Source organism: Mirounga angustirostris, unplaced genomic scaffold (genome assembly GCF_029215605.1).
Source record: "Mirounga angustirostris isolate CCGP_5_RB_7025 unplaced genomic scaffold, mMirAng1.0.hap1 SCAF_10, whole genome shotgun sequence".
In the NCBI taxonomy this organism is placed as follows: Eukaryota; Metazoa; Chordata; class Mammalia; order Carnivora; family Phocidae; genus Mirounga; species Mirounga angustirostris.
In genome coordinates, this window is record NW_026991718.1 from 50,866,615 (window position 1) to 50,878,865 (window position 12,251).

Below are 12,251 nucleotides of genomic sequence, written 5' to 3' on the forward strand. Positions count from 1 at the left end.
TCCTGCTCGTGCGTTTTCTATCTCAAATAAATAAATTTTTTAAAAAAGCAAATTTAAAATGAGATACAATTCTTGTTGATGGCCATTAATGGGCCACAGGTTTATCTTCCATGTGGCAGAAGCATTATCATAATTACACAAAAATTTTTTTGTAATTTCTACAAAGGCTCTTTAAAATTACCCTATATATTAATAAACGGATCATGTTAGTTTCAACATGTTACATTTCTTTCTTTATAGAGGAAATATATTCTTTTAACAGGGAAAGAAAAATATTTTTTGGAGTAACAAACTGAAAAATTTACAAGCTGGGGAAGGTAATATGAAGTGACAGCTCTAAAAAATGAGGAAAATAAAGATTTGTAGGGGGAAGTGGCAGAACAGTCTGTAATTATACAGCTGTCAAAAATGTTTCACCCGCAAAAATATATCTGCAATGGCACACACTGTCAAAAACCAACATACCAAAAAAAGAAGTCCCATTATGTATCAGGTTTTAAATATCAGAGAAGTATCTACTAAACTTTCAAGATGTTATTAGATACTATAAATTATATGAATTTAAAACTTGCTTTTGGTATTATGTTTATTATATTCTTCAAGGCAGGATTAAGAACAAACTTAATAAATCCTCTGTCTCCGGAAAGTCTTACCTGTTTTGATTGAAGCTTTATTACCTTTAGCAGCTACTGTTACCACAGATTTTACAGAACCCGCTGATTTCCCTAAATCACAAAAGCTGTAGTCAAAATTGGTTTACTAGGATTAACAGATCAGTTTCTAAATCTAGCTATGATGACAATTTCTTCAGGGGGGAAAAAAAAAATCACTAAATTAAGAATTCACCTCCCCAGTGGGGTACTTAAAAATAGCATTCGGGCAAGTTAAATAAACCTCTGAATGTGTGGAGCAACTAAGAAGCAAAATTACTAACTGTAAAGATATAAAAACAGTCCCATAATGCTTTTAATGGTTTCATAAACAGTTATAATTAGGGTCTCCCAGCCCAAGCTTCCTTGGCTCCCAGCTGACTGAAAAGCATTCAAGAACACCTTCATCATGGTTAAGCCACATAAAGCCTGCTTTGACTCATTTGTAGTGGGCTCTATGTGAACAGGACTATTTAAATTGTTCTGACCCTTCTTTGTACGTACGCATCTTTATTTTCGAAGATAACGTATAAAGACTGTGATCATCAAAGTGTTACTGAAAAGATCACCAGAGAGTAAAATCCCTTTCTATTCAGAGAGCAACATGAGGTTTAGCTCTGAAAATGAGGACTCACTAACAACTAGCAAGGCTGCATTATGAGGAAAAAGCTCAGAATCAGAAGTCAGCAGATCAAGTTGAATTCCAAATTAAATTGTGAAGTCTTGGGGCATGAATCAATTTCTGTGCACATTTGCCCATTTGTAAACAAGGGTGGCGATTGCTATAATTACTTAAGAGGACCCCTGTAAGAATATGATTATGCTTTTGAAAAATTATCATACAAATAAAACTGACATGCACAAAAATCAACTGAAGCAGTTTACAAATCCACCCTTTATATCCAAAGATAGACCCTAACCTTTGCTCAAAAAGATTAATACCAATCCTTATAGAGTATCACCTAACCAGTCACTTCTTTGTCAATCCCAAGTTTGGACACAGTGCTTGAGTCACACTGAGCCCCAAATGGCTCTTAAGTATTTCTTTCACTATCCATATATTATTACAAATCAATTCACTTTACTACTTCTAGCTGGGCACCAGAACTTAAGGAAAAAATATGGAGAATTAATTTCCCAGCACAGTTAAGGGGTGGCTAAGCAGCTTTAACACCCATTTCCCCCAAATCTCTACCAGAATTCCCATAAACTATCAAACTGTTTACTAAATAAATGCATCCTCAAAACAGTATTTCTAGCTTCCCCTGACCCCCCCAGATTACTGCTTCGAAGAACCTACTATATAAAAATTCTGGATCTGCCACTAACAACGGTATTTACCAATGCAAAGCTTCCTTTCTACCATTACAGAGAAGATAATTTAATATATTGATCTCTATCCACTTAAAAAGATGACCCTAAACTAACCAGCATTTAGCAGAAATGAGAAGTAGGAAGGATAATGCTAGAGGAAGGAGAAAAAATAATTAGTTTAAACCCATGAAGGGCGACTGGGTGGCTCAGCTGGTTAAGCGTTTGACTCTTGGATCTCAGCTCAGGTCTTGATCTCAGGGTTGGGAGTTCAAGCCTGGCACTGGGCTCCATGCTAGGCGTGGAGCCTACTTAAAACAAACAAAAAAACCCCACTAAAGTCCATTAACAACTGAAAAGAAAATATAATTTTGCCGTTTGTTATCTGAACTATTTTATTAAAGAAAGTAAACCGAGAGACCTCAATAAAAGAGAAAGAAGGGGATTATCTTATTTTGATAATTACTACAAAGGAGTATTATCTACTAAGTCTCCTTTTTCAGAATTTCTAGATGGCTATAAATTAAAAAAATTAATATACACCCAGCACATACTTTGTCACATGAAATCCAAGACTACCGTTATATACTTAAGTAATTTAAAATTAACTAATATATCTAGAATTTTAGCAAAAAACATACCTGAAGACTTATTGACTTTGGCTCCAGATGTCTTGGCTTGTCCAGTTTTGGCTAATAAGAAAAACATATCAATGACACATTACAAATACTTTCATTTAGATTTAGGGACGAGCTAACCTGGCAATGACTGAGAAAAACACTGTAAAAAAACATCCTTATACTCATCTTTGTATGCTTGTGAAACTATACAGGTAAATTCTGAGACATGTAGTTGCTGAGACAGAAGGAAAAGATTTAAATTTTAACAATATTAAATTGTCCTGCATGAAGACCGTACCAATTGATATTCCCATCAATAGCACACGAGAGTGGGGCTTCCAATTTCCACACATAGTAGATAAGAAATGTTATTAATCACTCCAATCTGAGATGGACACCGGTACGGATTTTTATTTCTTTAATTAGGAGTAAAGTTGTGTTGATTTTCACATGTTTATTAATTCAACACTATATCTTTCTTATGTTTAATTCAACACTATGTCTTTCTCTGTGATCTGCTATTCTTAATATTTGCCAATTTATCTTCTGGGTTGTTGAGGTTTTTCTTACTTACTAAGAGGTCTTTATATATTAAGAAAATTCATCTGTATCACATAGGTAACAACTTTTTAAAAAGTTACACAAAATACTTATGTAAAAATACTTTTTATGTAATCAAGTATTTTCCTGATAGGGAAGGATGCCCTCACTCTGCAATTAAAACCAAACAAAAAAACTCTCCATATTTTCTTTCAATACTTTTAATTACCATTTTGTATATCACAATCTGTAATTTATTTTGCCATTAAAGTCCTTTACTTTTACAAAGTGACTAAGCAATTTAATGAATAATTGATCTTTTCCTTGCTAATTTAAAATATTGCCATAATTATTTACTGATGTTCCGTATGTCCTGGGAACTACCTCTGGAATCTCTCTGTCCTACTGATCTTTTGTCTATTTGTGCAACTACATGAAACTATAATGAATCTTTACCTCTGTAACATATTTTAATATCTGTTAGTGCTAGTCTGTCCTAATTATTCTTCCTCTGCAGAATTTTCCTGTCTATTCTATGTTCATTCTTTATGTATAAACTTTATAATCAGCTTATATGGTTTAAAAATCTTATTGTTAGTGCCAACTATATTCAAATTAAAAAAGAATCTTACTGGCAGTTTTATTGGGTTCCTAACATTTATCTTAATATAAGAAAAAAAAAGCACATTATAATGGTGAGAAGCTTTCAATCAAAGAATGAGCTGTTTTCCCACATAGCACTACTTTATGCCTTACAGTATTTTAAAATTCTTTTCATAGCTTTTACCCTTATTATTTTAAATGGAATATTTTTAGATTTCATTAAGTGGTTACTCTTTCTATATAATAAAGCAATTGAAACCCTATATTAATTTAGAAAATTAAGGTGACTAATTAGATTTAATAGCATTTCAGTAGACTCTCTTGGGTTTTCCGTCATACATACACATTTGCAAATAATAATGTTGAATCATACTTTCCAATTTTTATGCCTCTTGACTTGCACTGGCTAGTGGCTATTAGTTTTAGGACAATATTTATGTTAATTCACAGAACTGATGAGTATCCCTTCTTTTGCCCCTAACCTTAATGGGAACACTTCTACTAGTCTCACTATTAAGTATTAAGTAATCTGGGACAAAGGGTAAAGGGTCATTTATTCAATGCTAAAGAATTTGGACTTTCTCCTATGAGTCACTAAGAGTAGAATGATCAGATCTGCCTTAAAGAGATCTCAGGGCAACAGTATGAATAATGAAGCAGAGAGTGGAATAAAAATACCAGTCAGGAGGCTATCCTCAAAATTCAAATATGAATCAAAACAGTTACAGGTGTGATGAAGCAAAGGCAAAAGACAGCGTGAATGAAATAGATTTGAGAGAGAACCAGTTTGAATCAGCCACTGATTGTATGAAAAGAGGAAGATGTTATTTAAGTTTGAACTGAGTAGGACAGAAAAGAAAAGACAGAGAAAGGATTACTAACAATTTCTACACTGGATGATGAGTGATGACTGTTAGATAACAAATGAGAGGAGTAAACTTGAGGGGGTAGAGGTTTGTGTATGTATACAAGATGCCAGTGGTCCTTAATGCTGTACAAAGATAAAATCAGGAAGAAAAGTATGACATAAGAGGAACAGACATTTAGGGAAACCATTAAGGGAAGATAAAAGAGCAATCAAAGGAGATTAAGAACAAGTTTTCATTCTCAGAGAGGTAGTTTAATGTAAGTGAAAAGCTCTAAAATCATACAGTTTTAGATCTGAATCCTTACTCTTACCCCAAGTCATTTAACCTTGAGTAAGTTATTAATCACTCAATCTGTTTTCTCATCTATAAAATGAGAAGATGATTTGAAAGATTAAGGAAGAAAACATAAATTGCCTAGTATTAGTGTAACCAATGCTGAGTTTCTTTCCCTTGTTTTCTGTCTTCTGGCATAGATTATGCCCCTTAGTAGACTCTTCTGTTTAACAAATCATTACCTTATTCTAAAGTAAATTCAAACTCCAAACTAACCCTAGATCTCCTTTACCCTGTTACAACACTTTCCACTTTATAAAACACGTTATTTAGTATATATCATCTGTCACCTCAAGTTAGTATATAAGCCACTTGGAAATAGAGATCTTGCCTACTGGTTTACTGATGTATCCTAATACTTTAAAAAGTACATCCAATTATGAGCATATAGCAGGTGCTCAGTATTCTTTCTTTTTAACTAGTGATGGGTAACGGTTCTCAAGTTCTCTTTCTGATCAAATTATACTTTTGCTTCCTTCCTGTACTTCTCTTCATCCTTGTTGATTTGTGCTTATAACCAAAGTTCTCTTTAAAACTACCTTATTAGGGGAACCTAAGTGCCTCAGTCAGTTGAGCGTCTGACTCTTGGTTTCCACGCAGGTCATGATCTCAGCATCCTGAGATCCAGCCCCACATTGGGCTCCGCACTCTCAGTGTGGAGTATGCTTCAGACTCCCTCTCCCTCTGCCCCTCCTTGTTCTTGCTCAGTTGTGGGCACCCACGCGTGTGCACACTCTCTCCCTCTCTAAAAAATAAAAACTACCCTAATTAGCCTATCACTGTTCAATCTGACACTGCTAATCTCAAAAAAGATATCATGCACCTTTACTTCACCTGACACTTTCTCAATCCTATTTACCAGCTCCTGTCTTTCTACATTTCTATTAGAAGGCAGGATGTACTTGGTTTGAAGCACTTCTCCCTCTAATCATTACTTTTATTACGCTAGGACCACTCCCAAAATTTAGACCTTACACTTAACAAAAAATTTCTCAAGTATCCCACTTTCAACACCCTGTGACTGGCTGACCTAAGGGTATCTCCACTAGATAAGTGTTTGACAGCTGAAATTTATCAATGTTGAAATCTGAGTTCATGGTTTTTCTCAAAGAAATCACTACATCTAAGTTTTCCTGTTACATATATATATATAATCAGTATCACCACACTCTTCTAGTAAAATCTACCTAGCCTAAAACCTTGAAAATTTTACATTATTTTAATTTTATCCACTAGAAAATTTACAGAATAAACATTCAGATTTTACCATCACACACCATTTTAATTAACATTTTTTTATATCAGGTCCCTATTACCTTAAAGTGAATCCCAACAGTGTTTTCTCAACAGGATTTTTCTTTCCTTTTTTTTTTTTTTTTTTGGTGCAAAAAGGTGGTTTTATTAAAGCATGGGGAAACGACCCATAGGCAGAATGAGCTGCTTCAACAGGATTTTTCAATCTCTCCATTTATCCAATCTATATAAGAATCCTACACAACTAGTGGTTCTTTATTCTCTGTGGCAATTTCCCAGAGTCTGTAACCATTACTAGGTCTTACAGAGGAAAAACGGCAAGAATCTTAGCCAAGCTTCATGAACAGTGGGTTAAACAAAGCTAAATAGGTTTCTTTCCTGCAAGACTTCATAATGGGAATGTGTTCTGTGGAGTTTTTTTTTTTTTTTAGAAAAAAAAAAAAAAAGATACAAATCTGATCCAAAACATCTTCCAGGAATTAGTCTCTCACACTCTATTTTGAGAAATGCTATTAATGAAGTCAAATTCAAAAACTTCCCAGCACAACGCTTCAAGGACTTCTACAAAGTGATTCCCCAAATCTGTTACCTTTGTTGTATCATCTCCCTAACTAATCTTCTGCATCTCTCTATCCCTCCTTCCCCATATATATGTACACACATACATATATATATATGAATTTCTGAATAGAAATCCAGAACACACTATACACCTGTCTTTCTAAGAGAACATACAAAACAATCTAACTTTCTAAATATAGTTTATGTCGGGGCGCCTGGGTGGCTCAGTTGTTAAGCGTCTGCCTTCGGCTCAGGTCATGATCCCAGGGTCCTGGGATCGAGCCCCACATCGGGGTCCCTGCTCAGCGGGGAGCCTGCTTCTCCCTCTCCCACTCCCCCTGCTTGTGTTCCCTCTCTCACTGTCTCTGTCAAATAAATAAATAAAATATTAAAAAAATAAAAAAATAAAAATAAATAAATAAATAAAGTTTATGTCTACTTTATTTTAGCTTTTCTTTCTCATCCTTCACTATCAAGCCATTTATTCTTAATAAACTCAAGAGTGTTTGTTTTGGCAGTAAAAGAGAAAATTCAGTTTATTAAAATTGTATAGAAACTCACTTAGTTAGATTCATAACAAAGACCTGCAATGTTTTCCTGAGTATAAAGAAACAACTTTAACACATGAGTGTAGTAACATCGATTTCTGTTTGGTCTTTCTTGTTTACCTTTTGGCTCTCAGCAAACTTTCAAAATCAAAGGAGACTAAAGAGCAACTTTAACACGTTTTGTCTTATATGCTTTGTCTTATTGGTAGGGGATGGAAGGAGGTATTACAAAATTAACCTAAACAGCTATTACCTATGGAACTATGCATTATCTCATTGAGTCTTCATGTATTAACTCTTAACCACTAGAGCTTAGTATGGGGGCCAATATGGGTCCCCTCTACTAAAGCACAATAATGTTTTCCTAGCATCATCTTGCAAGAAGTTTCTAGTAAACTGACAAAATATACTTATTTGGAGTATTAAAAGTAACAACTTACTGGCAGAAGCTGAAGTCACAGTTTCAACAGCTTTGGAAGCGTCTATATCTTTTCTATTTGAAAGAAGAAAAAATTAGGCAAAGATTGAAATTCTAAGTTCTAAAGCTTCTAAAGATGCAAAGTTTAAATCTAAAAAAGTTTAGGGGCACCTGGCTGGCTCAGTAGGTAGGGCATGCGACTCATCTCAGGGTCATGAGTTCAAGCCCCACGTTGGGCATAGAGCTAACTTAACAATGTCCCATTTAAACTGGAGTCAGGATAATAAAATATATTAAAAATGCAGTTGTATAAAAATTTTTAAATTAATTCATATGCACATTCATTCTCGCATATGAAATCATGGAATTTCTTACTTTAAAGTAGCTGCAGATGCTTTCTTTGAATCTGCGGTCTTTTTCTTCATCTCTTTGTTCTATGAAAGAAAAAGATTTTGAAAAAAAAATCTTAGTTTCTTCCCCAATTATAAAGGGCACTTTAGAAAATACACACAAGCATAAAGAAATACAACAAAAAACATTATTATGAAATTCAGATCAATTTAACATATATTTACTGACTATTCACCAATTGTCAAGCACAATTTTGGGCATTGGAGAGGAGTAGTAAATAAAACAAAGTCCCTACTTACTCTCGAACAAGATTAACTTCAAGGGGTAAGGAAAGAAAAACCACAAGGAAATTAAAAATACATACATATTATGTCTGTTAGCAACAAGTGCTGTGGAAAAACGTAAGAGAGAAAGGAAACAGAAGTGCTCTTGCTGGGGAATGAGGAGCAACTTCCAGTAAGTTTGTTATACAACTCTCACCAAAAAGGTGATATATGAGCAAATACCTAGAGGAGGTTAAGAGAGCAAGCCACTACCTGTGTTGAGAGCATTCCAGACAGAAGGAACAGCAACTGTAAAAGGCTTTTGAGCCTACTAGCTTGTTTTAGAAGTATAAATGATGCTTGGGGTTGGAAATAGAGAAGGAGAGAAAGAGGTATGTAGTGGTTTGGGGGTAGAGTGTGGGTGGAATGTGTGGTGTAAACTCATAAGCCATTTTGAGTACTGGCTTTTCCTCTCAGTGTGATCAAAAGTTCTGAGTCTAGGAATGGCAAGATCTGGTTCCATGTTGAGAATAGAGTCAAGGTGAGTGAAAAGGCAAGAAGAGAAGGACAATCTCTATTGTCATAATGCTACTATAGTAACAAAGCAGAAGACGGTGGTAGACTGGACCAGGGTGATACCAATTAGATACTGAAATGTCACGGTATTATTTGAAATATTTTTTGTAAGACAGTGATAAGAAAATGTACATCAATAGTAAAAGGTAGAATTAATGAATTACAAAGAATTGACCTTTCTTCCATTCAACCTTGAGAATGTGTTGCTCTGCTATCTAAGACTAGACTATTCCTTTTCATATTTACACTGTTTCTGCCTGAATCACTAGAGGCTGCCCCTGCATAACTATAAAATTTAAAATCTTCCAACTGTATTAAAGTGGTGTCCTCTTTCTGGAATTTCAGTTATATGCAGATTGGGTCTCCCAAATATATCCACGTCTTTCCTCTTCATTACTAATAGACTGTAAGTTCCAAGAGTGAGAGCACATCTGTCTTGTTCATCACTCTATCTTCTGCAGATACCACAATGCCTGACATATAACAGATTTTTAAGAAAGTTTTTCAATTAAAATGAAATTAAACTCTCATCTGATGAATTCTCTCTTTGGTTTTGTTACTCATTTAGATTTTTCTATAATGTTCAAACCAGTGATAACTGTTTTCCAGCACTGTTTTCCATTTCCATGCAATCTTCTTGGATCTTAGCTGACTGCCTACTCTGGGTTTTCAATATAATGTTGCCATGAATCTTTCCGAAAATACTAAATTAAAATTTTTAAGTTTTGTTTTCGTTTTGTTTTTGTAGAGTTGAGCTGCAGCACTATTTCATAGTTGCAATGGAAAATCTGATACTTTTTTGTAGATCAAGTGTTCCTGCTCCATTAAAGAAAATTTTGAGAGTATGGACTACCGTCTAATTCTGTGGGGGGGGGGGGGGGGAAGCTTGCTTTCATCAGATTCTTGGTAGTGGTGGTGGTGAAGGTAGCTCAAAAATGGCTAAGAATCAGTATTAAGAACTGAGGTCTACACTGGCTTTTAATTAAAGACAAGGTAACTGAGTTTGTTAAGAGTTGTGCAGATTCATTCACCTAAATCCTTCAGGTTTAAATACAGGGATGAGGGCAATTTTCACCTTTTTTTTAACATTTCTTTATTGATTTGAAGAAGTAGCCAAATGAAGAGAATATTCTTTGAATCAAAGCCAGAGTCAAAGGCAGTCCTAACATGAAATATCAAACGTGGGCAGAAACCTTTTGTCTTGGTTTGACTATTCATGCCAAAATTAAGATCTGGGCCAAAAAAGCTATAGCACTGCCATTCTTCCTAGTTTGGGCTCCCAGCCTATTTTTGGCTTGCTCTAGCAAGGAAATTTGATGTCTTCCCCTGTAATAAGAAGCTAGGAAGGTTATCTATACACTTCCAATCTGAAACAGCCATGGCTGTTTCCTCCAGTCAGTCCCTAGGAAGGCTGCTTGATTACAACAGAGGAGTCATGAGTTAGCCCTATCCAAACTATATTTAGTTGAAGAATATCAGTATTTTTGACCCCGATGGCATGTTTTCTAGTTTATAGTGCTGACAGCTTCCCCTATTCATTACTATGAAAATCAGAATAGTAAATATGATTGGGCTCTTCTTGGACTTCTGTTGCTACCTTACCAACCTTATCAAAATGTTATCAAAGAGAATTATTTTAATCTTACTGAAATATTCTTGAAGCCTAAATGTAACCTTATTCACCTATTTTCCCAGATTAAACTTTTCAGTATTAAAGAAGACGGACTTTCTCCCCAGTTCACAAATTTAATGATCAGCCAGGTCTCACCAGCGAGTAACTGGTTTAAGCTGTTTCTCCTTCCTATCTCAAGTTTACTAATCTACCTGAAACCATTACTATCATTACAATAAGCTGGTTGGCTAGATGAGTCTTCTAAATGTACTTAGTGGTTTTTTCCTCGTCTCCCCTTTTAACACTCTTTTCTTTGCTTCTTCAGTCATTTGCCTAATTCATTCTGCAGATCACTCCCAAATCAATCTATCTAATCCATCCATTTTGTGTCAGTTCTGTTCAAAACCTTGAATAACACTTAACTGTCTACAGGATAAAGTTTATGTTCTTAAATTATACATTCAATTCTTGCTTCTCCCTAACCTCCTCTGCAACTAGAGAAGGTTATGTGTCACTGTTCTGGTAAATCAAATGTAGGTAAAAGTTGCTGAGAAACTCATTTTTCCATAAAAAAATAATTTTCTTAAAAAATCAAAACCCTTTTTTGCTTTTGATTTTCATTCCTTTATTCCTTTCTTTCTGCTTGGAAGATAAAAATGATGCCACAAGGTACAGCAACCATCTTACAACTGAGGGTGAAAAGTACACGCTAAAGGTGGTGAATCAGAAAAAAAAAGTCTGGGTTCCTGATGATATTATGGAGCTGCTGCAACAGCCATGGACCACCTACCTATAGATTTTCTGTTATGAGATAAATAAACCTCCTATTTCTTTCATAAACCACTGGTGAAGTTTTCTGTTAGTTGAAAATATAAGAAACCCTGAGTGATAAAATTGTTAATAACTAGGGTTACCATAAAATTCATTATTCAAATCAGGACAATGGAAATAAATAGATGGCTTGTAGCAGATGTAACCTAGGATCATGCGTTACTCTAGTAGTAACTAATCAGAAAACAAACGAAATAAAAAATATCGATTCTTTATGGAATAGCAATTTTAGTAGTATTTATGAAATATACACAAATAAATATGTAAGTAAGAAATAAACTTAACATCCCTTCCAAAACGTACACTATGGAAACATTACAAAAGAACATTATGAAAAGACACTAAATGAAGTCTAAATAAACGGAGACAAACCCTGTTTCTGAACAGAAAAAGTATTATAAATCATCAATACAAATTCAATATAATATTAAACTCCCAGTAAGATTTTTCAGAGGACATTTTTAAATGGATTCTAAAACCAATAGCAGGAGTAAATGTTCAAGATTAACCAAAATAAATTTTTGATTTTTATCTATTTATTTATTTGAGAGAGAGAGAGAATATATGCGTTTGCACACAGGAGCATGTAGGCGGAGGAGCAGAGGGGAAGGGAGAGGGAGGGGAAAAGAATTCCAAGCAGACTTCGTGCTGAACATGGAGCCCAATGTGGGGCTCAAACTCAGGACCCTGAGATTAGAACCTGAGCTAAAACCGAGAGTCGGACGCTTAACCTGAGCCACCCAGGTGCCCCAAATATAGTTTATTTTTTCAAAATAAATTTTAAATAAAGAACAAAGAAAAAGGATTCTACTAGAAAAACAGGCAATTACGTAAAATTACAGTAACTGTTGTAATGACTGAAATCACATAGTACTGTAACAGAAAGAAACAGACTAATCTGACAATAGTCT

At 34.7% G+C, this 12,251-nt stretch overlaps 1 protein-coding gene across 9 annotated transcripts in view; it reads right to left on the reverse strand.

Moving 5' to 3' along the window:
• Positions 1-12,251, reverse strand: part of ZNF638 (zinc finger protein 638) — a 128,953-nt gene that overhangs the window by 29,789 nt on the left and 86,913 nt on the right. For all 9 annotated transcript variants that reach the window (XM_054509768.2, XM_054509767.2, XM_054509769.2 and 6 more), the window contains 4 exons: positions 8,083-8,141; positions 7,730-7,782; positions 2,603-2,653; positions 654-725 (listed from right to left, as the gene is read on the reverse strand). In XM_054509768.2, coding sequence (XP_054365743.1) covers positions 654-725; positions 2,603-2,653; positions 7,730-7,782; positions 8,083-8,141 — 235 coding nt within the window. The remainder of the gene's footprint in view (positions 1-653; positions 726-2,602; positions 2,654-7,729; positions 7,783-8,082; positions 8,142-12,251) is intronic.